Consider the following 22,718-nt stretch of genomic DNA (forward strand, 5'->3'; position numbering starts at 1 on the left):
AAAAAGAAATCAGTGGACATTGTGTATTTAAATTTTGCTAAGGCTTTCGATAAAGTACCGCATAAACGTTTGGCCTGATAATTAGAGGCAAGTGGAATCACAGGAAACACATCCAAGTGGATTTATAACTAGTTACAAGATAGACAACATTAGAAAAAAGAATAAGAGGAGATTTGATTCAGGCATACAAGGTCATCACTATGAAGGAGAATTTGGAAATCAGCGAATCAGCGAAATTTGTTGAGAGTAAGATGAACATAAAACAAGGGGGCATAAACGTATGATCTTTAAAAAAAGCTCGCGATCGATAAAGCAAAAATTTTTCAACTGCAGAGTTGTCAACGAGTGCAACAAACTGGGAGATGAAATAATATGCGCAGGAACAACTATTAACTTCAAAGCAAACTTGGCAAAAATAGGATATTAAAAAAGTCTCAGAGTGGTCCCGTCACAGAGTCAGTCTTTTTGGATCACTAAAAAATCTTTGTTATATTATGTAATGCTATGATCCAAAGTAGCAAAAAATTCTGACGCTATGAAGGTCCTTTATTGTCAAATTACTTATATTTGAACGATTCTAGGTCGAAAACCCCTTTCATTACCAAATAATACATTTTCATGTTCAGTAGATTGATTTATTGAGTACTTATTATATGAACCTGGTAACAGACCAGCCAGCTTAATTCAACATGCAAGAGCCGCATTCCAAGAAATCGAACTATAGCACATAATGAATGAAAGGGTTTTTATGCTCTTACTATTTTATTCGTCATAATCTGAAAAATTTTATTAATAATAATAAAGATGATAATAATTGTTATATTGATAACAGCAACAATAATAATAATAAATTAAATATAGTTTGAAAGTTTCAAAAATTGTCTTCGTATTCAAGTCATTCACTCAAATTCTTCATCCGATTCGCCCTACTGGGGCAACCTGGAAAGCAAATAAACGGAAAAAAATTTAATTAATTGACCAATTAATTAATTAACTCATTATCAGCTTTCTCTCTCTCTCTCTCTCTCTCTCTCTCTCTCTCTCTCTCTCTCTCTCTCTGTCTCTCTTTCTATCTATCTATTTCTCACTCTTCACATACTAATTTTATTATTAGCACCATAATCAATCAATCAATCAATCAATCAATCAATCAATCAATCAATCAATCAATTAGTTTATTGCTATTTCTGCAATGTTCAACAGCGCTCCTCAATGAATTTTGAAAACAGATGGGTCTTGAGATCCGCTCTGAACTTCGCAAGTGATGGAGAAGTAGTCAGAGAAGTAAGTAGAGAGGACCAGAAAAAGCAAAAGCAGATTTGGCTAAAGAGTGTTTAACACGAGTTAAGAAAAAGCGAGAAGAAGAAGATCGTAAACCGGGGCGTTTAGGTTCAATTAATATATCTGATAAATACTTAGGAAATAATTTAGATTGAGACTTAAACATGAACGTGCAAATTTTAAACATTATTCTATATTTTATAGGTAGCCAGTGCAAGAGAACAAGATATGGAGATATATGAGAAAAGAAAGGGGCACGAGCAACTAGACGAGCAGCAGATTAAAAGCTTTACTTAAATGATAGAGTATAGAGTCAGGAAGACCATAGTAAAGCGAGTTACAATAACCAATCCTAGATAAGACTAACGAAGTAACAAGGAGAAGAGTAGGATCATCAAGAAAAGATACTGCTGAAATGATGTTTGAAATATTAATTTTTACATTAATACCAAAAAAAGATAACACCTCAATAACTGCAACAACAGCAACAATAAAAACAACAACAACAATAAGAAGAAGAACAACAACAATCAACCAACCCGAGATTGCATTTGCATATCGGGCATCCGTCTGATCCGGTTTGAAATCCATACTCACAATACAACATACACATGATATCAGAACATTCTATTAATAATAATAACAATAATAATTATTATTATTACATTATTATTATTATGACAATAATATTTAGTAATTAATAATAAAAGCCATCAACTAACTTTTAACGCATTGGGCCGAATTATTAACTACCTCACACACGTGGCCCGCTCTGCACTTTACGACCTATAATATATATATATATATATATATATATATATATATATATATGTATATATATTTATATATATAATTATTTATATATATACGTTATATCAGTATTAGTGTGTGTGTGTGTGTGTGTGTGTTGTTTGTTGCGTGTCGACACCTCTAAAAGATATTAAGAGAGAATTATCATTATTGAAAAAGTAATTATAATAATAATGAAGATAATAATAATGACGATAATGATGATGATGATGATGATAATAATAATAATGATAATAATAATAATATTAATAATAAAGATAGAACTAACAGCGCACGGATCCATCTTACATTTACAAATGTCACAACCATCTGGCCCAACTACGAATCCAAACTCGCAATACATTCTACACATGGCGTTATTGGAGCAATTTGCTGCTAATACTGATGATGATGATTTGGTGATTGTGGTGATGATGATAATTATGATGATGTGGGGATGATGATGTGGGGATGATGATGTGAAGATGATGATGATGATGATGATTTGGTGATGATGATGATGGTGATAATGGAGATAATGATATCATCAATGTTGATGCTGTTGTTAATTATGTTTATTTTTCATCGTCTTCATCTTGTCATTATTATTATTATTATTATTATTATTATTATTATTATTATTAGCATCATCACTATAACCAACTAGGGAAGCATTCAGGAACGTCATAGCAGGGAGCGGCAAAGCACTGGACCTTCTTTGGCATGCAGATCTGTCCGGATGGACACGGATTGTTATCCTGGGTGGTTCATTATTTCCGTTTTTATCCCAGAAATTATCAAAAGATTCGAAGCTGTCTAGGTATCAAGCTACAATCTCAGTTAAAAGTTCGTGCCAGATAGGCTGTTACATGCTAGAAAGACGACGTACTTACATTTGTATGTAGTATCATTCACACCACACCACACATTCATACACAATTCACGGCCTATGATAGTATCTATTTTATCTAAGATTCGGAGGCTGCACGCACGGCCTATGATACACAGTATCTATTTTATCTAACGCATTCAACGCTAAGCAAGGTACTTCTACATAAAGATAAGATGATAACAAGGTTGCTACGTCTTTGTTTTGGATTGGCGAATAGGTTTTCAATATAGAAAAGTATCAGTTAAATGGTTTAATGTATCAATAGAATGAGATTTGGGATATGGATAGAGGAAATGGTTCACCTCGCACGGATCCACACAGGAGCAGGTTTGACAGCCAAAAAAGTCTTTCCTGTATCCGCTTTTGCAAAATCTCGAGCACTTAATTTGTGGGCAATCTTTGGGAATAATAATTATAATTATAATTATTACAACAAAACAACAATAATAACAACAGCTAAGGAAATAATACCATGGTTGATTTGCCATTACCAGTTTCAACAACCACATCCCCATCATCATCGTCATCATCATCCTCTCCATCACCATCATCATCGTTATCTTCATCATCGTCATAATCCCCATCGTCATTAACCTTTTTTAACACATGTAGCCAGATCATAGCAGGGCTCTTTCTTGCAAATAACATTTTTTCTTTTGCAGACCAGACCAGCTCTGCATACTTTATCCTACCGGATTATTTGTACAGAGAGATATAAATATTGAATTCTTTAAGTTGGGGGTTTCAATTAATTTATTTCTTATTTGTCTTTGTTCTCTTTTATTTTGCAGGGCTCGCGTTCGAACGCGGTCATAACGCAAGACAACCCTAAAATCTAGCACTCCTACCGTCTGAGCTAACACGTCTTGCAAAGTCTTTGGGTAAGATCCTACGCAACAAATAATAATTTTTCGTGGCAAAATGAGAAGGACGAGGATTTTAAAAACTTAATAAACACGCGAACGAATAATCCAAAATCGATAGATAAATGAATGAATGGATGGATGAATGAATGAATGAATGAATGAATGAATGAATGAATGAATGAATGAATGAATGAATGAATGAACGAATTGATTAGTGAATGAATAAATGAATGAATGAATAAAAGTAACAGGAAAAAAACAATCAATCAATCAGACAAACAAACAAGCAAGCAAGCAAACAAACAAACAAGCAAACAAACAAACAAACAAACAAACAAACAAACAATCAGACATAATAATTATTTGAAAACCTCGCACGGGTCGACACATTTACACGTCTGACAACCCTTAGAATCCTGTCTAAAACCACTCCGGCACGGTTTGGCACATTTGAGTTGAGGGCAATCTTCAAAATTTCAATTTCATGGGTTTAAAAAAAATTCAAGTTTTGAGTATGTTGTGGTGTGGTGTGGCGTGGTGTAGCGTGGTTCTAGGCATAATGATGAACAAGAAGATGTTAACCTGCGTAGCTACCAGCAACCATCATCGCCGTCACCACAGACAAGAAGACAAACAACTTCATTTTTAGTTATCGTTTCGATACCGTCTCGTTTCGCTTGCCTGTTGTCTCGTTTCTTTTCGATATTGTCTCGTTTCTTTGCGATACTGTCTCGTTTCTGTAGCCTACAACATTATAAATGTTAATTTTACATGTAATAACATATTGAAATATGATAACATGCGTTAAAAATATTAACTTAATAATAAAACAATTATAATAATACAATAATAATTATAATATAATTATTATATAATAATATAATAATAATATAATAATATATATATTATTATATAATATATTATATAATAATATAATTATAATATAATTATTATTAACAGCAACAATAATAATAATAACACTAACCAAAGTCTACTAAGAATTTAACGCTGTTGTATTGAAATTTTGCTAACATTTCACCGGCTTATATAGCTTTCAACGCTGTTACGAAAGTAATAATAATAATTATTATTATAAACGCTTATTATTAATATTATTGTTTATTATTATTATTATACTATAATGCTACTCAGCTGCTCACAAATGATTAACATCTATTGTTATAATAGCGGTACGGTGTGTCAAGCGGAAATAACAACAATAAATAACAACAACAACAATAAATAATAACAATAATAAATATATTTGTAATTATTATTATTATTATAATATCCTTTATTATTATTTTTAATAAGTTAAAACAGTAATTATAGGTACTAATAATCGTTGAAACATAGTATGAATGAAACATTTCACGTAATTCGCACGCTCCTGTTACATTACTTTATAGCACTTTAATGTCATTTTGACAACAATAATAGCAACAATAACATAATAATAATAATAATAATAATAATAATAACGATGATAATAATAACAATAATAATAAAAATTAATAACGTTATTATTAAATCGTCATCAGGTACATTCAGCCTAGTCGGGCCTCTCTCTCTCTCTCTCTCTCTCTCTCTCTCTCTCTCTCTCTCTCTCTCTCACACAGACAATCACCCTTTGTTTATTTTACCTCTTCTTTTTCTTCTTTTTCTTCTTCTTCTTTTTCTTCTTCTTTTTCTTATTATTATTATTGACGTCACAAAATTTTATTAATATTATTGTTATTATTATTATCACGATTGGTTTCCAATTAACAGCACGTTTCAACAGCGGGCCTCCTAGTAAATAATTTTTTATTATACTAATAATAAAAGTAAATTATAATAATTTTTTTATTTATGATTATTATTGCTATAATTTATTATTATTATTATTGTTGTTGTTGTTGTTCTTACTATGCTCAAGACATAAAACTGCTATTATTTCTGCTAAAAGTCATAATCATTCGTAATAAATAATTTCTTTTGTTAGCTAATTAAATACTACTACTATTCGTGCTACTACTATTACTACTACTACTACTACGGCTGCTGCTACTACTACTACTACGACTGTGGCTGCTAGTATAGGTACTGCTTCATTTTCTTTCTCGCACCTTATCCTTTCAGGACATTGTCGACCATCGACCTCCACAAACCCGATCTTTAAAACCTTGTAAGAATTGAAACGTGGTGATATTCAACAAGTGACCCTAGGATCTCACAAATGTTGTTCGTTGTTGACCGCGATCTCCTTTCCCTGCAATCTTTCCAGTAGTTGTAAGATTTTCCATTCTTTTATTCCGCATGATGTGATCAAAAAACTTTAACTGCCCCCGTCGGATTATCTGTAGAAAGTTCCTCTTTTCATAACCGGACTGTTTTAATACATCCTCATTCGAAGTATGAGAGGTTCAACTAATTTTCATAATTCTTCTCAAAAACCACATCACGGCAGCGTTAATTCTTTTCTCTATTTCTTTAGAAATTGTCCGGGACTCAGAGCCGTAAGTTAGCACAGGAAAAATGCAACACTCTAATAGTTTTCATTTTGTCGATATTCTGATTTTACTGTTGGTGAGGATGTTTTTCATTTTAGAATATGAATCTTTCGCCATAGCTATCCCCTTTTGATATCATCATCACATTTACAACCTGAGGTAACCAGACTTCCGAGATATTTGATCTTCATTCAAAAGTATACCCACTCCTTCTTTGTGCGAATCACCTGCAGAGTAGATAAATTTGCCTTCTTCAAAGATAATGACATTTGATTTTTTCTACCGAGTCTTGCTCAAACCTAGAACGCTGCTTCTACTGCCACTAATACTACTATTACCACTGTCACTACTACTACTACAGCTTCTTCTACTGCTACTACTACTGCTGCTACTACTACGACTACTACTATTACACGTTTATTTGAATAAAATGCTTCTTATGTTTTTAATATATTTTTATTCGTCATAATTTGAAAAGATTGTACTAGCAACGTCTTTGTCTATAAACTCCGAATAGCAAATGTTAAAAAACGATAATAATTAAGTATACTTATAATTACAATTATAAATAATAATCAATAATAATAGCAATCATTATAATACTTTAATTATAGTCCGTCCACATTCTTATCGGTATCATCAGCAAACCATCTAACCTGTAGAAAAAAAACAGGAAAAATAATTATAACAATAATAATTATAGCAGTAATAATAATAAATTAATCATAATTAAAATATAATTATTTCTTACGCATTTGGGGTAAACCTCTGGACACGGGGCCTTTCTGCAATAAGTTATCTGGGGTATGCAAGAAGAATCGGGTGGGCATTGGTACCCCTAAAAATTAAAATTTAATCATGATAAAAACCATCTAGCCAGGACCATTGCGCTTGGGACTTTGTCCTCCCATGAATACGTGAAATACGTAATGATACGTAGTGATTCGGAAAAGATATTTTGATACATGAAATAATATGGATGAATATAAGACTATACAATAACAATAAAACACGCTACAAAACGATTCCAAGCATAGTGCCATGGAGAAACGATACACTAAACAATAGAGCGCGATATAACGCAGCAATATTAAAGGCAATACGATAAGTGCATCATTCAAAACCGAAACAACACAATACCGGAACGACACGACAGAATAACGAAACGACACGACAAAATACCGAAACGAAACGACGAAATACCGAAAGGGTACAACAAAATACCGAAACGACACAACAGAATACCGAAACGACACGACAAAATACCGAAACGGTACGACAAAATACCGATACGGTACGACGATAAACCTCGCACTGATCCCTCACGCATTCGCAAGTTCTGCACCCATCTTCATCATAGAGGTACCCATTACGGCATGGTCTGCAGGTCTTCTTTGGGCATTCTATGTATATATAAAAACAATAATAAAATTATTATTATTTTGTCATTATTATTCATGTTGTTGTTGTTGTTGTTGTTGTTGTTGTTGTTGTTGTTGTTGTTGTTCATCATTGATACCTGCGTATGCTATTGCCAGCAACACAGACACGAGAATTAGCAATCTCATTGTTGAAGACATTTCGGCTCTTAGTCTGAAAATTATGAAAAAATTTACCAAAATAAAATTAGTTTAATGATAGTTTTAGAAAAATATAGATCTGGAACTGTGATAAAAGTAGTTGAGTTTCTTATTCTCGGTGTTGTTGTTTGTTGCTGTGGTTGTTTGTTTGTTGTTGTTGTGGTTGTTTGTTGAGGTAGTTTGTTGATATTGTTGTTGATCGTTGTTGACGCTGTTGGTTGTTTGTTGATGTTTGTTTTGGTTTTTGTTTGTTGTTGTTGTTGTGGTTGTTTGTTGATGTTGTGGTAGCTTATTGTGGTTGTTTGTTGTTGTAGTTGTCTGTTGTTGTTGTCTGTTGTTGTTGTTGACGTTACTGTTGTTTGTTAATGTTGTTGTTTGTTGATGTTGTTGTTGTTGTTTGTGGATAACTTACTCTCTATAAATGCCTTCTGTTCTAACAATAATAACCGGCAAATCAAATTCTTATATACCTTACACAGTAACAACAACAACAACAGCAACAACAACAACAAATCAAATTCTTATATACCTTACACAGTAACAACAACAACAACAGCAACAACAACAACAAAAACAATAATAATAACTTATGTAAATTACATTTCAATTAGCTTTTCAAATGTATTTCATTCCCGTTACGTTATTATTATTTTTGTTGTTAAGATTGTAATAATAATTATTATTTATATTATTATTATTATTTATATTATTAATAATTATATTATTATTATTGTTGTGCTATTATTATTATTATTATTATTATTATTATTATTATTATTATTATTAATGAAAATGTTTTTCTAGAGTATTTTGAAGGTTTTCAACTTTTAAGGGCCTCATATCTTAAGAATGAATAAGTGCATGAATGAATGAATGAATGAATACATGGATGAATGAATGAATAAATGAATTATGAATGAATGAATAATGAATGAATGATGAATGGTCAGACAGATGGATGAATGAAGAAACGATTGACCAAACGAACGAACGAATGATTGATTGAACGACTAAGTGAATGAGGAAGGAATGAAAGAATGAATGAATGAATAACAGAATTAAATAACCAAAAAACACTTAAGAGAGAGAAGAGAGAGAGAGGAGTTTTGCTTCAGATTGAGTTGGATTCAAATCCCTCTAATCATGGCCACATTCTTCATACATACTTGGGTAAAAATTTCATAATTTCATTTTTATGTTAAATTAATGTAAACTCATCACGAATTAGTATGTGCGTGTGTGTGTGTGTGTGTGTGCGTGTGTGTGTGTGTGTGTGTGTGTGTGTGTGTGTGTGTGTGTGTGTGTGTGTAGAGTTTAAAATCTATGAGCTTCGACAAAAATTTTGATTGATTTATTTCTATTTATAATTATTCAGATTTTTAAAATATTTTGACGAAAATATTTGAGATCACATGAAACTTCAAGAAGGTATTTTTTGTATGTGTGTACATGTGTGTGTGTGTGAGTGTGTATAAGTGTGTTGTAAGTGTATATATGTGTGTGTGAGTTGCTTCAATTTACATTGCTGTTACAACAGAAGAGAGAAAGATTTAAACATTGTAATACAGGTCTACACATAACTTAATATATCATCTTTTTAATTTGACATTTAATAAAATAAAATAATACTTTTATCGACATGTAATTATTTTACCGTAATTTTTGGAAATAAATTCATAATTTTTTAAAGAATAGTTATCAATTTAGGAACACAGGAACTAAAAAGGAGGAAAAATGGAAATGAAAAAGTGGCTCACTATCGCTGTCACCATGGTTTTGATGGCGAGCACCTATGCTGGTTATTATTGACTATCCCTTCTATCAATCACTTCTATGTCACACTTAACTAGCAAATAACTAAGTAAATTATTAATTAGTTAATTAAATAATTAAGTTAAGTAATTATCATTAATTAGTCGGATATTCGATCAGTTATGTGATTATTCAACCGAGAAACTGATCGTTCAACTGACCAATAGACAAATTGACCGGTAGATCAACTAACCAATCAGCCAACCAATCAATCAACCAACCAATCAATCAACCAACCAACCAACCAATCCAGCTGTCCCCAGACCAAGGATGTGTCCCATGATTGCTTGCGACCCCAAAAAGTGCACCAGCGGTTTCAGAGTGAACGCCTATGGCTGCGAAACTTGCACATGTGTCGACCCTTGTGAAGTGAGAAAATTAATTTTTTTTTCTTAAATTTTTCCTACTACCTCTACAACTGCTACTAACTCTTTTTCCACTCTTACTACTACTACTACTACTACTACTACTACTACTACTACTACTACTACTACTACTACTACAACTACTACCACCACTACTACAACAACTACTACTACTATATATTTTGTTAATTTATTTTAAAATAATTAATTAGAAATACGTATGTCCTAAAGACCATCAGTGTGTAAGTGAAGAAGAAGCCATATGTTTGGAACCCCGCTGCTATGCGAAACCTCGTTGTGTCTCATGTTGGTTTGCTCTTTTGATCAATCAATCAATCAATCAATCAATCAATCAATCAATCAATCAATCAATCAATCAATCAATCAATCAATCAATCAATCAATCAATCAATCAATCAATCAATCTATCAATCAATCAATCAATCAATTAATCAAACAATCAATCAGCTAGTAAATCCTTTGAATTTAGTAAAAGCCATTATCATATTAATCTACCATTGAATTTTACTGTAAGAATTGAACTATAGTACACAGAGGTAATGTTGATATATGCAAGCTCTTTTCGTTGTTATATGTTCACACACAACCAATATATATCTGCATTGAAACGTTTCCTTACTACCATTACCACTACTACTACTACTACTACTACTACTACTACTACTACTACTACTACTATTACTACTACTTTCGTTGTTATATGTTCACACACAACCAATATATATCTGCATTGAAACGTTTCCTTACTACCATTACCACTACTACTACTACTACTACTACTACTACTACTACTACTACTACTATTACTACTACTACTAATACCACTACTATTACTACTTCTACTACTACTGCTACTGAAAGAAAATAATTTTTTCATTTGGATTCAGTGACAGAGCGCTCTGTTCTCTGTCCCAGGTTAAGATGCAGAAACATGTGTGCCAGTGGTTACATACTCGATTCTCAGGATTGCAAGACTTGTGAATGTGCAGACCCGTGTGAGGTTGGTTGTATCAAATTGTGTAAATGCGAGACGATGAGATGACTGAAGGTGCCTGCTACTGCCTTGCAGCGACCGAGTTCGAATGCAAAAAGATCCATAAACCGTCACAAGCTTTTGTGTAACGCCCTGTTATGTATGTACATCGTTGATATCTCTGGTAATAATGAATTAAGAGAGATTTAATAATAATTTTAATTTGCGCAGTGGGGGAGGCATGGTTCTCCCGCTTCCCTCTTTGTTATTAAAAATCAGTAAAACTCAGTTTTTAGATTAGAAAATTTATCATTTTCAGTTTTAGACCCGAATAGATATCACGAAGAACTACGCGCTATAGTTCGATCGATTATTTTTTGGAACGTGGCCCTGATATGATGAATGAAGCTGTGGTGGTTTTTGGCTAGATTCATGTAAGACTCATTAGCATGAACATGAAAATGTATAATTTATTGACGGACATCTCGTAGTTTTTGATATGTAGCATCTTGAGTCGACCAAACAGTTATCATTATGACAAATTCTAAAACTTCAGCATTTTTAAAATTTTGCCCCCCCCGTCAACGTTGTCCAGATCCGCCTCTGGCAGCAGCAGTAGTAGTAGTGGTAGTAGTGGTAGCAGTAGTAGTAGCAGCAGCAGCAGCAGTAGTAGTAGTAGTAGTGGTAGTAATAACAGTGATAGCAGTAGTACAAAAATTATTTTTTTAATGTCCAGAGTTTCAAATGTCCAGTGGGCAAAGTTTGCAAGGTCAAGGTCTATCCGTGTTTTGTGCCCCCGTGTCCTGTTATTCCCCAATGTGTGAGTAATGATGCTGATGGTGATAATGGTGATGATGATAACGATGATGATCATGAAGAAAATAAAATATAAAAATAAGGATGAGTTGTTTTATTGATATAAATTTTAATTAATTTTTTTCTTTGATAGGTCAATCAACTAATAAAGGAATGATGACTTCGTTTTTGCCAAAAATATAATTACAATAATAATAATATTTATTAATAATAATAATATTTATTATTATTATGGTCCAGCCATTATATAATATAAAACATTTTAGCATCGTTAATGTGTTTTATTTCATTTCGTCAATTACCTTTTTTCAAAATTAATTTTTCACAATAATAAATTAATAAAAATAATGAAATACTGAAAATAATAATAGGAATAATAATAATACCGCCATAAATCTTGATTCTCGTAACCAACAACACCGATGTTAAAACTTCAAAGATCTCTCTCCATATTTCCAGCACCAGTGTTGTAGCTTCCAACAATCGTCAAGTGTTCGTTTATCCGTAGGTTCTAAATTTCTCATAGACGAACACAACTACTTCAAAGGCAAACTCTGTTAAACGTTTATTTGAATACCAACAGGTAATAGAGACACTAAACTAATCCAAGCAACTACATCAATCGCATTTACGACTTCACTTTCTCCGCTTGTATTCAAGACATATTTAGAGTCCGATTTTAGCGTAGATACAATTTTACAATATTTCCAAAGATTACAAATATAGTAAAGATGACAATAATCAAATAATATAGCGCAATCCACAAGATTATTTCGGCGGTTATATGATAACATGATATAATGAAAGAAGAAAAATGAAATGAATTAAATTAATGATATATAAGATACAGGATGTTTATATTTGTGTCATTAATATCATCTTCATCATCGTCGTCACTATCCTTCGAGATATCAATGATAGTATCCGGAAGTTGGTTTTTTATGATCCAGCATTCCGTGTTGGGATTTCCCGGGAACTGCAGATTTTTCGTAACGGTCGTTGTTTCTGGAGATCTGTTGGAAAAATTGAAATGGTGTAATTAATAAGATGCGCAATGGCGTAGTGGTTAGGATATTTGACAATGATGTCACAGTGACCGGGTTTGACTACAGAGAGGTGAAATTTCGTGTCATAGGGGTTTTACTATCTACACGATACACATTTACAAATGTGTGTAACATTCCCACCAAAAGGATAAACGGATAGTAAATGAATAGATGGATGAATGAATGGATGAGTGAATGAATGAATGATAAAATGAAATAATGATGAAATGATAATGATTAAACATAATCATTTACTCATGAGTCATACTATTCCTCCCCTTAACCATAATAGCAAGAATCACAAGGCCGAAAACCAAAACACAAGTGACATACGCTAGCAAAAACCATTTTATCCAGTACCAATGATCCAGTATGATGATGGTTAACGATTCCATAACTTGAAAACATGAAATATTTATAATTTATAAAAGTTACTATATTTTAAATGCTAAAACTACTGCTACTACTACTGCTACTACTACTACTGCTACTACTACTACTACTATTACTTACTGTATGACATCACTGTGACGTCACTTCCTGTGGCGTGCGTCTTGGCGGTGTCGTCGGAAGTTGTCGTTACCATCTGTTCTGCTGACGCAATTGTGACGTAATCTTTGTCTGGTTGTTCTGAAAGGGTTGAAAAATTTTCTCTGGTATCTTCCGGAAGTATGGTCTCCTTCGTTTGTGACGCATTTGTGACGTCATTTCCGTTGAGGTCGTGAGTATTATTATTATTATTTATTAAATATTATGAATGACGAATTGGCGAAAAGGTAGAGGTCAAAGGTCATCTATGTAATGAATGAATGGAGTTAATAAATAAGTGAATGATTAGTATCTTCATGTTATTATTATTATTATTACAAGTCAATTTCTACAGCGCCTATTACGAAAAGATCTCAAAAGCGCTCCCTAAAATATGAATGAACAAAAAAGGTATTGAATCATGAACTGTAGAGAGCAAAAACAAAACTGGTCCTAACACTGATCTCTGAGGAACTCCTGTTGTTACCTTCTTCACAGCTGATAAAACTTTTCCAAACAAAACCTGTTGAGTTCGACCCGTTAAGTAAGACTCAAACCAAGCAAGTACAGTTCCTGACACCCCTAAATTATAGTGCAATTTTTCCAAAAGTTAGTCGGGATTAACACAGTCGAATACAGAAGACATATCAAGAAAGGAGAATAAAGATATCTTCCGATCATCCATACCGGCAAACAAGTTTGTCAATACACAAAGCAATGCAGTCTCAGTTGAATGGTAGCGCCTATAGGCCGATTGGTTGATTGGCCTTAAATTAATTGTTCACCGATAGATATTTCGTCAGAAAATCTAGAACGACACGCTCCAAACCTTTGAATTAAAGAAAAGTTTTGATATTGGTCTATAGTTGCTCACCTCATTTGCATCTGAGTTCGCCTTTTTCAAGATCAGTTGGATCATCGCATGCCTACAGTTGGAAGGAAATTTACCAACACTTAAACAAAGGTTTATGAAACTCGTCAGAAAACATGTAGATGAGTTCAAGTATCTTTTAAAGATATGCGTTGGGATCATGTCCAATCTGCATGTTTTCGTTGGTGATTTAAGTGTGATTTCCCTCAACTGAATACCAGTAGCCAGCTGAAAGCAGGAAAACGTACATGAAAAGACAGCACGTAGCTGAATATCAGGATCTGCTCTGCACCTGTTGTTTCAATTGTCCTTGCAATTTTATGATAAAAAATTTTAAAATTTGATCAGCATTTAGAGAGTTATCATCATTAAAAGAACTGCTTACCGAACTTTTACCCAACATCTTATTGACAACATGCCAGAGATTATTTTGATTTTTGTTTCTATTTACGATATTGCTCTAATAATGACATGGATCTGAAATATTACTTTCACACAAAACCAATATTTCGAGACCCGCATATGGCATTCCATCGACATCATATACTTTCTACTATATTGTTCATAGACCTGACATTCAGCAAACCAATCCTAACAATCCTCTGATAAACATTATAATACTCTTCGCCAAGTCTGAAACTTCCAAAATTTCTCTCTTTCATTCTCTCATTGCCATTCTCTCTCTCTCTCTTTTTCTTTATATATATATATATATAGAGAGAGAGAGAGAGAGAAAGAGAGAGATAGATAGATAGATAGATATATTATATATATATATATATATATATATATATATTATAATTTTGTTTTGAATGATTTCAACACCAGAGCAAAATATAATGATATTTATTTAAAATGAAATCAAACTATAAGATAAAGTATTTGATTTTGAAATAAAACGAAATAAAATAAATAAACAAAACTAAATAAATAACAAAAATAATAATGATATTAATAATAATAATATTAATAATAATTTTAGAACGCTGGTCCAGCTTCTTTTCTCTCATATTTTTTATGAACCTTAAAACGAAAAACAATCGGTGGTTAAAGTAACATGGGACCGAAAAAATTTATCAAAATTATCCATAACATTGTTAATATTCATAATATTTTCATTATATAACTATATAATTTAATATATATTATAATTATAATAATTAGGTAATAATAATTGTATGAAGTGGCGTAGCAAGGCATTTTTTATTAGAGAGGGCCAAGGTTGGGAACCCCATCCAGCTTTTTATTTCTCACACAAATTTTTTCGGCAATTTTTGTCATAAAACCAGTGTTTTTTCATCAAAATTAGCAGAATTTTATTTTAACGGAGCGGGCTGAAAAAGTTTCCAATCCAAATTTATAAAATGATTTTTTCAGGGAAAGATTTAATCTTGGGTAAATTTTTATTTAGTGTAGGGCGGGTTCATCCCGAAATGCCCCGCCACGCTTTGCCTCTGTCCCTGATTTTATAATTACTTACGCAAATTCTGCCAAGATTGCAGGGTGGGTACTTGCAATTTTCGTAGCCTTTGTCCACGCAGTATTCGCCGGGCGGGCAGTAATCTGGATACTCCTGGCCAATAGAATTATAAGTGATTGAAGTAATTTAAAAATATGCTGTAATAATAATATTATTATTATTAATTAAATTATTTGCATTGTCTTGACAAGATACTGGAATAATGTCAGAGTTATATCAAAGCCAGGGCCCTAAAAAGGAGAGGCCCCTTGTTAGGCCCTCTGGAAAATTTTTTTCTGTTCTTTGGTTCGCTGCGCCGCGATTATATCTGATTGGATCTTTCAAAAATCCGCATTAGCACAAACTTGATTTATAATTATGATCATAATAATAATTATAATAATAATATTAAAAAAAATAATTATTTTTCCCAACTCATTCTACCTGGCAGAGTGAATTGCAGGTACATGATGGACAGCCATTTGAAGACGTCTGGTAGCCACTCTTACATAGCTTGTGGCACTTCAAAGTCGGACATATCGAAGCTTCAAAAAATATAAATTCTTTTATTATAATTGTTAATAATAATTATTATTATAATTACAACAATAATAATAACTACTTACACACACACACACAAATACACACACACAAATACACACTCACACACACACTCACACACACACAAGTGAGAAATGACGTACATACTGTCGTTATGGCATAGAGGCACATCGTAGCAAGGCTCCTTGAGGCATTGGACTTTCTTGGGACTGCAAACTTGACCTCTTGGACATGCCCAGGTCTTTGGGTTAAAAAAAAATTTAAACTTGAAAAAATATCACCATGAATTAAATTATCACACCATAGCAGGGCCTCAGGCAAGCACACCAATCGACAGGCTGCAGACTATCCAGAATAAGACAGATAGACAAATCTTGAAAAAGCATACACACCTCGGATTCACAAGGATCTTGACAAACACACGTCATACAACCCATGTCATCCACCCTGAAGCCACTTTGACAGAACCTATAGCAGCTGGCACGGGGGCAGACATAATTTGGATCTTTTGCTGTTTTAAATTATTTTTCATTAAAAAAATTAATTTGATTAATTTTTAATTTAATTTTTATAGCGCTCTTCCTAAAAACAGGCATTATAAATAGCAAACAACACACGTCCATCATGCGAGAAGACTTAACTCGCGTTCGAAACCGTTCACTGACATTATGACCAAAAAAGGAAGCCACAAATCTTAAAAAATTCTCCCCCGGGTCAAAAAATCTTGCTATTCATGTACATATGCGGCCCTTCAAAGGTAAAATAGTTCTCCCTGCGGCCCTCACAGCAAAAAGTTTGCCCACCGCGGTTCTACATAAAAGTTGCATTAAACAAATGAACGATGGAATGAATAAACATATAAATAAACGAATTAATGGGAGAATTATTATTATCATTACTGTCATAATTACAAATTATAATTACCAACGTAATTATAATTAGTAATTATTATAAATTATATAGCTAACGAGATGTGCAGTGTGCCTCTGGGTAATCATCGGACCATTTAACATACCTGGAGACGCATTTCTGATTCGGATAGAGACATCTGTATTGCTTTCCAAATGAATGGATGAATGAATGAATGAATGAATGAATGAATTAATTTATTTATTAATTATTGAACAAATATACAAATAAATGAAGAAACGAATAAACAAATGAATAAAAAAAAATTATCTTTTCATATTTACCTCGCACGGATCGGTACACTGGCAATAGGTACATCCATTGCTGTTGCGTCTAAATCCGCTTTTACAACTATTCCGATCACATGCGATCATCGGACATATAGGCCCAATAGGATCGTATGGATCTGATCGGTTGGTTGGATGGTTGGTTGGGTGGTTGATAGATTGGTTGGTTGGTTGATTGATTGGTTGGCTGGTTGATCGGTTGGCTGATTGGTTGGTTGGTTGGCTGATTGGTTGGTTGGTTGGTTGGCTGATTGGTTGGTTGATTAATTGGTTGGTTGGCTGATTAGTTGGTTGATTAATTGGTTGGTTAGCTGATTGGTTGGTTGATTGATTGGTTGGTTGATTGATTGATTAATTTTTAAAATGAATATTTAGGACAAGGGCGCAATTCGAATGAATGAACGAACGAATGAATGAATGAATGAACGAATGATCAAATAAACAAACGAATGAATGAATACCAAAAGATCTGCTTGTAACCATGGCCACCATCATTGGTAGAAAAATGATTGCCATCTTTTCCATATTTGCCTGTTATTATAAATGAAATTTAATTTAAAATATTCATATTAAGACACAACTACTGCTACTACTACTACTACTACTACTACTACTACTACTACTACTACTACTACTACTTCTTCTTTTTTTCCTACTACTATTACTACTACTAAGAATAATAATAAATTAATAACAAAATGGTGATAATAAAAAGTAATAATAATAACTTCTTATGTTTTATTTCTTCGTAATAACAAAAAAGATATTTTTAATTATTTAAATCAATTTACAACGACAAATCAAAATCGATTTATTTATGATAATAAATATAATAACAATAATAATAATATTATTATATTATAATTAATTTTAACTATAATTAAGCTGTGTTTGGCGAAATCGCAATTTATACAATTTGGCAGTCATGCTGATTAAGCAAAAAATGTCGGTTGGAATGCAATAATAATAATAACGAATTTATTATTAATAATATTTTATCATTATTATTATTATTAACGTAATTTACGAAATAAGAATTTAAGAGCTGAGATACCTCTTAAGACATTGAACGTAGTTCCCGCATCCCATGAATGTGTAATTTAGCGAAACTCTCCCTTACTGAAAATTAATTATAGGAGAACAATTATCTGTGTGTGTGTTTGTTTGTGTGTTTGTTTGTGTGTTTGTTTGTGTGTGTATGTGTGTTTATTTATTTTGCAAAGAAGAGTTATTTTCAAGTCATTTGAGGTATTTTTTAGTTCAAGACGTTTATGGGATTTCCACTTTTGAAATAATGGAATTTTTAAAAATTTGATATGTGTACGAATGTACTCCGAGGTTTTTTCTGTTTTGTTATACTGAAATTCCTGGTATTGTTTCGTTGTATAGGATATAATATATGGTGTTAAGGCGTGATACCTTGTAATTTGACATATGATATAGTATCATCATCGTATCGTATCGTATCATACCGTATCGAAACGTATTTTGTGATATTGTATTCTATCGATACATATCATTTGGCATGATGTTCTGCGCTGTTAAAATGTATAGTTTATAATAAATTTTTTATTCTCTCTCTCTCTCTCTCTCTCTCTCTCTCTCTCTCTCTCTCTTCTCTTCATCTCTTAGTATATTGAGCAGAAGCATTCAGTCAGTAGCATTTCTAATATAAGGTAAATAAATGTTTTTAAAAACCGTAAAGCTATCAATATAGGCTCGACAAGTGGAGGTTTTTCTGAAGTGAAAATTCATTAATTGAAAGATTGAAAGGTGATTACATTATAAAAGGTGATTACATTATATTCACACACGCACGCGCACACACACACGCCACACATACACAAACAAACATTTACATACACACACAAACAAACACACACACATATATATATCAATTGATATATCCTTCATTTAATAATTTAGTTTCATTTTATAAAAATTGAATGAATATCTATACTGTACTAATATTAACAGTATTAGCAGTATTAATAACAATATAATAATAATAATATTATTTTTATTTTTATTTATAGCCGATATACAAAAACCATATTTGAAATGGTTGCCAACGTAAAGCCAGTTTTGAGAATATTCCTGTTTGCAATGGTTACTCTTACTGACGCTGCGGGTTCCTTGATTGTTCATACAATCAACCAATCAAACAATCAATCAACTAATTAGTCAATCAACAAACTAATCGATTGATTAATTGACCCATCCATCAATCAGTCTATCAATCAATCGATCGATCAACTATTCGATTCATCTAGCAATCATTTACAGTTATCCGGTCCGTCAATTAATCAATCTTGAACAACCAAATAATTCATCCACACAAATCAACCAACCAACCAACTAACCAATTGACCAACTGATTGATCATTCATTCACTTCCAGACAGTTAAATCAATCAACAACTAGAACATTAAAGTTTTGTTTACGTTTCGATACGGTATGACACGAAACGATACGATGATGATACACCAATTCATTCAATTGACCAATTCATTCACTTCCAGTCAGCCAAATCAATCGATCACACAAATTAATTAGCCAACCAACTGACCAACCAACCAACCAACACACCAACCGACCGACCGACCAACCAACCAACCAACCAGTAAATCACTCAACCAGTCAACCACTCAACCAATCAATCAATCTATCAATCAATTAACCTAGCGGTCAGCAAACCAGTTGTGTGTCCGATGTTGATGTGTGCCAATTACAACTGCCCATTTGGCTACGAAGTTGATAAATTTGGATGTAGAACCTGTTTCTGCAATGATCCTTGCGAGGTGAGTGAGTGAGTGAGCGTACAAATGGATGAATGAATGAATAAATGAATGAACAAACAAATGAATGAACGAACGAACGACGAACGAACGAACGAACGAACGAACGTCTCATTGATTAAAGTGACAAGCATTGCGTGCATCTACACATCGATTGGTGTTAATAGTAATGGTGTTGTTTATGTTATTATTAATTTTATTTATCTATTAAATTATTATTATTAATTTATTTATTAATGTTGTATTTGTTGAGATTATTATTATTATTTTCATTATTATTATTATTATTGATTGAAAATGCTATTATAAGATTTTTATGACGAGTTAATTGAGACTTTCTACTAAAACATGCGTCAGTTGCGTGTTCTAAAACAACAACAACAACAATAACAACAACAACATCAACAATAACAACTACCACTACAACAACTTACTAGATTCGAAAAATTAACCTTTTATAATATACGACGAGTAGGCTCATTATTTAATTACTACTACTACTACTATTACTACTACTACTACTACTGCTACTAATACTACTACTACTACTACTACTACTACTACTTATACTACTACTACTACACTGCTACAACAACTACTACTACTACACTACTACTACTACTACTACTACTACTACTACTACTACTACTACTACTATTACTACTACTACTACTGATACTACTACTACTACTACTGATACTACTACTACTAATACTACTTAAAAAATTTCGAATATCTTCAGGGATTCGTGTGCCAAGAAAATTACAGATGTCAGTCTGTGCAAGTTCAATGCATTATGGCTCCTTGCAATCCTGTTGCTGAATGTGTCTATGGTTAGTAGTAGTAGTAGTAGTAGTAGTAGTAGTAGTAGTAGTAGTAGTTGTTATAGTGGTAGTAGTAGTAGTTGTTGTAGTAGGTAGTAGTAGTAGTAAGTAGTAGTAGTAGTAGTAGTAGTTGTAGTAGTAGTTTAATAGTAGTATTTGTAGTAGTAAGAGTAGTAGTAGTTATAGTAGTAGTTGTAGTAGTAAAAAAAGTAGTAGTAGTAGTAGTAAAATTCTAAAATTTTCCAGATTGTCCACTCGTCAAATGTTCCACACAGTGCAGTAGTGGATTTCAGGTCGATGAGAATGGCTGCAATACCTGCCTGTGTGTAGATCCCTGCGAAGTTATTATTCTTCTTTTTTGTCTTTTTCTTCTCTTCTTCTTCTTATTATTATTTAAAAATAATTTTTTAAAAAGAAACTACTATTACCATTATCATTATTATTAAAATATAATTTTTTAAAAGGAACATGTAGCGGCAAATAATTTTTTTTTTCAAATTTCTAGGGGTACGTTTGTCCCGCCAACCAGGTTTGTAGAAGCGACTCAAACCAGCCCCAGTGTCTTTAGTTAGCGTAGGAGCTTAAAGTTGAATTTGTTTTTTTCCGCCAAAATAAATTACAATGTAGTTTTATTCAGTTCGTGACATATGGAGTTCATTAACTTAATAGTTTGTTTGTTCGTTCATCCATTCAATCAATCATTCATTCAATCATCTTAATTCACTCCTTCATCCATTCATTTTCACTCATTCGTTCGTTCCTTCATCCTTTCATCCATTTTCATATTTTTCCATTTCTAGGTTGATTTTCAGCGATAAAACTCTGAAGACAAATTTGATTGGCTGACTTTTGGCGCGAACTATTTAATTGACAAATTTGGCGGGAATTATATTTGCTTGTTTGACAATCTGTTGGCGGGAAATATTTTTTTAAATTTAAACTTTATTTGGTTTTATTTCTAAATAAATTAGATAAAGGAGATCCCAACGATTTTAGTACCGTATCGTATCGAAACGTATTTTAGGATGGTGTATCATATCGTTAAATGTCATTTAGTATCTAGATAGATAGGGTTAGGGTTAGACAGACAAATAGACAGATAGATATATAGAAAGATAGATTGATATACTGTTGAACAAAAGAGAATTTTAAATTTATTTTGTATTACAAAATAGCACAAAACTCACGTAGGTAATAAAATGAATAAATTTTTATTCAATACTTCTAAACAAACAGGAGAAAGTAGATAAATAATAATTAATTAACCATTATTTAATTAATTAACATTAACAATCCAGCCAATCAATCAAAGAATTATTTTCATAAAAACATCGTTTAAAACCATAATTAATTACAAAAAAAATAAAAACTACAATTACTTATAATAATAATAATAACAAAAAGAATAATAATTATTATTATTACAATTTAAATCTATACTATACGTTTTAGCTTCAGTTGAAATCACAGATGTTTATAAGAAGTTTAGCATGCAATAATAACAATAATAATAATTAATAATAATAACAAACACAACAACAACATTAT

At 32.2% G+C, this 22,718-nt stretch overlaps 4 protein-coding genes across 4 annotated transcripts; 1 reads left to right on the forward strand and 3 right to left on the reverse strand.

Annotated features, from left to right (window-relative positions):
• Positions 1-1,196: 1,196 nt before the first annotated feature.
• On the reverse strand, positions 1,197-6,128 carry HELRODRAFT_194975 (hypothetical protein; the record flags this gene model as incomplete). The annotated part of the gene is made up of 11 exons (XM_009013358.1): positions 1,197-1,323; positions 1,821-1,908; positions 2,004-2,067; positions 2,360-2,472; positions 2,735-2,828; positions 3,265-3,359; positions 3,557-3,650; positions 4,200-4,294; positions 4,430-4,572; positions 5,472-5,619; positions 6,065-6,128. The coding sequence occupies 11 exons, from the start codon at positions 6,126-6,128 to the stop codon at positions 1,197-1,199; spliced, it is 1,125 nt and encodes a 374-aa protein (XP_009011606.1).
• Positions 6,129-12,716: 6,588 nt separating this feature from the next.
• On the reverse strand, positions 12,717-14,994 carry HELRODRAFT_183778 (hypothetical protein; the record flags this gene model as incomplete). The annotated part of the gene is made up of 4 exons (XM_009013359.1): positions 12,717-12,892; positions 13,447-13,612; positions 14,581-14,641; positions 14,903-14,994. 4 exons carry the CDS (start codon positions 14,992-14,994, stop codon positions 12,717-12,719), a joined length of 495 nt encoding a protein of 164 aa, XP_009011607.1.
• Positions 14,995-15,174: 180 nt separating this feature from the next.
• HELRODRAFT_194976 (hypothetical protein) lies at positions 15,175-18,418 on the reverse strand. The gene is made up of 9 exons (XM_009013360.1): positions 18,277-18,418; positions 18,010-18,082; positions 17,546-17,667; positions 17,321-17,408; positions 16,745-16,863; positions 16,500-16,593; positions 16,236-16,336; positions 15,813-15,905; positions 15,175-15,355 (listed from the first exon to the last, which is right to left on the reverse strand). Exons 2-9 carry the CDS (start codon positions 18,071-18,073, stop codon positions 15,311-15,313), a joined length of 726 nt encoding a protein of 241 aa, XP_009011608.1. The 5' UTR covers positions 18,074-18,082; positions 18,277-18,418; the 3' UTR covers positions 15,175-15,310.
• A 1,841-nt stretch (positions 18,419-20,259) lies between these two features.
• Positions 20,260-21,738, forward strand: HELRODRAFT_183780 (hypothetical protein; the record flags this gene model as incomplete). The annotated part of the gene is made up of 4 exons (XM_009013361.1): positions 20,260-20,349; positions 21,089-21,179; positions 21,417-21,511; positions 21,700-21,738. The coding sequence occupies 4 exons, from the start codon at positions 20,260-20,262 to the stop codon at positions 21,736-21,738; spliced, it is 315 nt and encodes a 104-aa protein (XP_009011609.1).
• Positions 21,739-22,718: the final 980 nt, after the last annotated feature.

This window comes from Helobdella robusta (assembly GCF_000326865.2).
Source record: "Helobdella robusta unplaced genomic scaffold HELROscaffold_118, whole genome shotgun sequence".
Taxonomy (NCBI): domain Eukaryota; kingdom Metazoa; phylum Annelida; class Clitellata; order Rhynchobdellida; family Glossiphoniidae; genus Helobdella; species Helobdella robusta.

Coding starts and splice junctions, on each gene's coding strand:
- HELRODRAFT_194976 (XM_009013360.1), bottom strand. CDS start 18,073: ATGGAAAAGATGGCAATCATTTTTCTACCAATGATGGTGGCCATGGTT. Junction 17,409..17,545: donor AGTGTACCGATCCGTGCGAG/GTAAATATGAAA, acceptor TCATTTGGAAAG/CAATACAGATGTCTCTATCC. Junction 15,906..16,235: donor CCTGCAATTCACTCTGCCAG/GTAGAATGAGTT, acceptor TCTATTGGCCAG/GAGTATCCAGATTACTGCCC.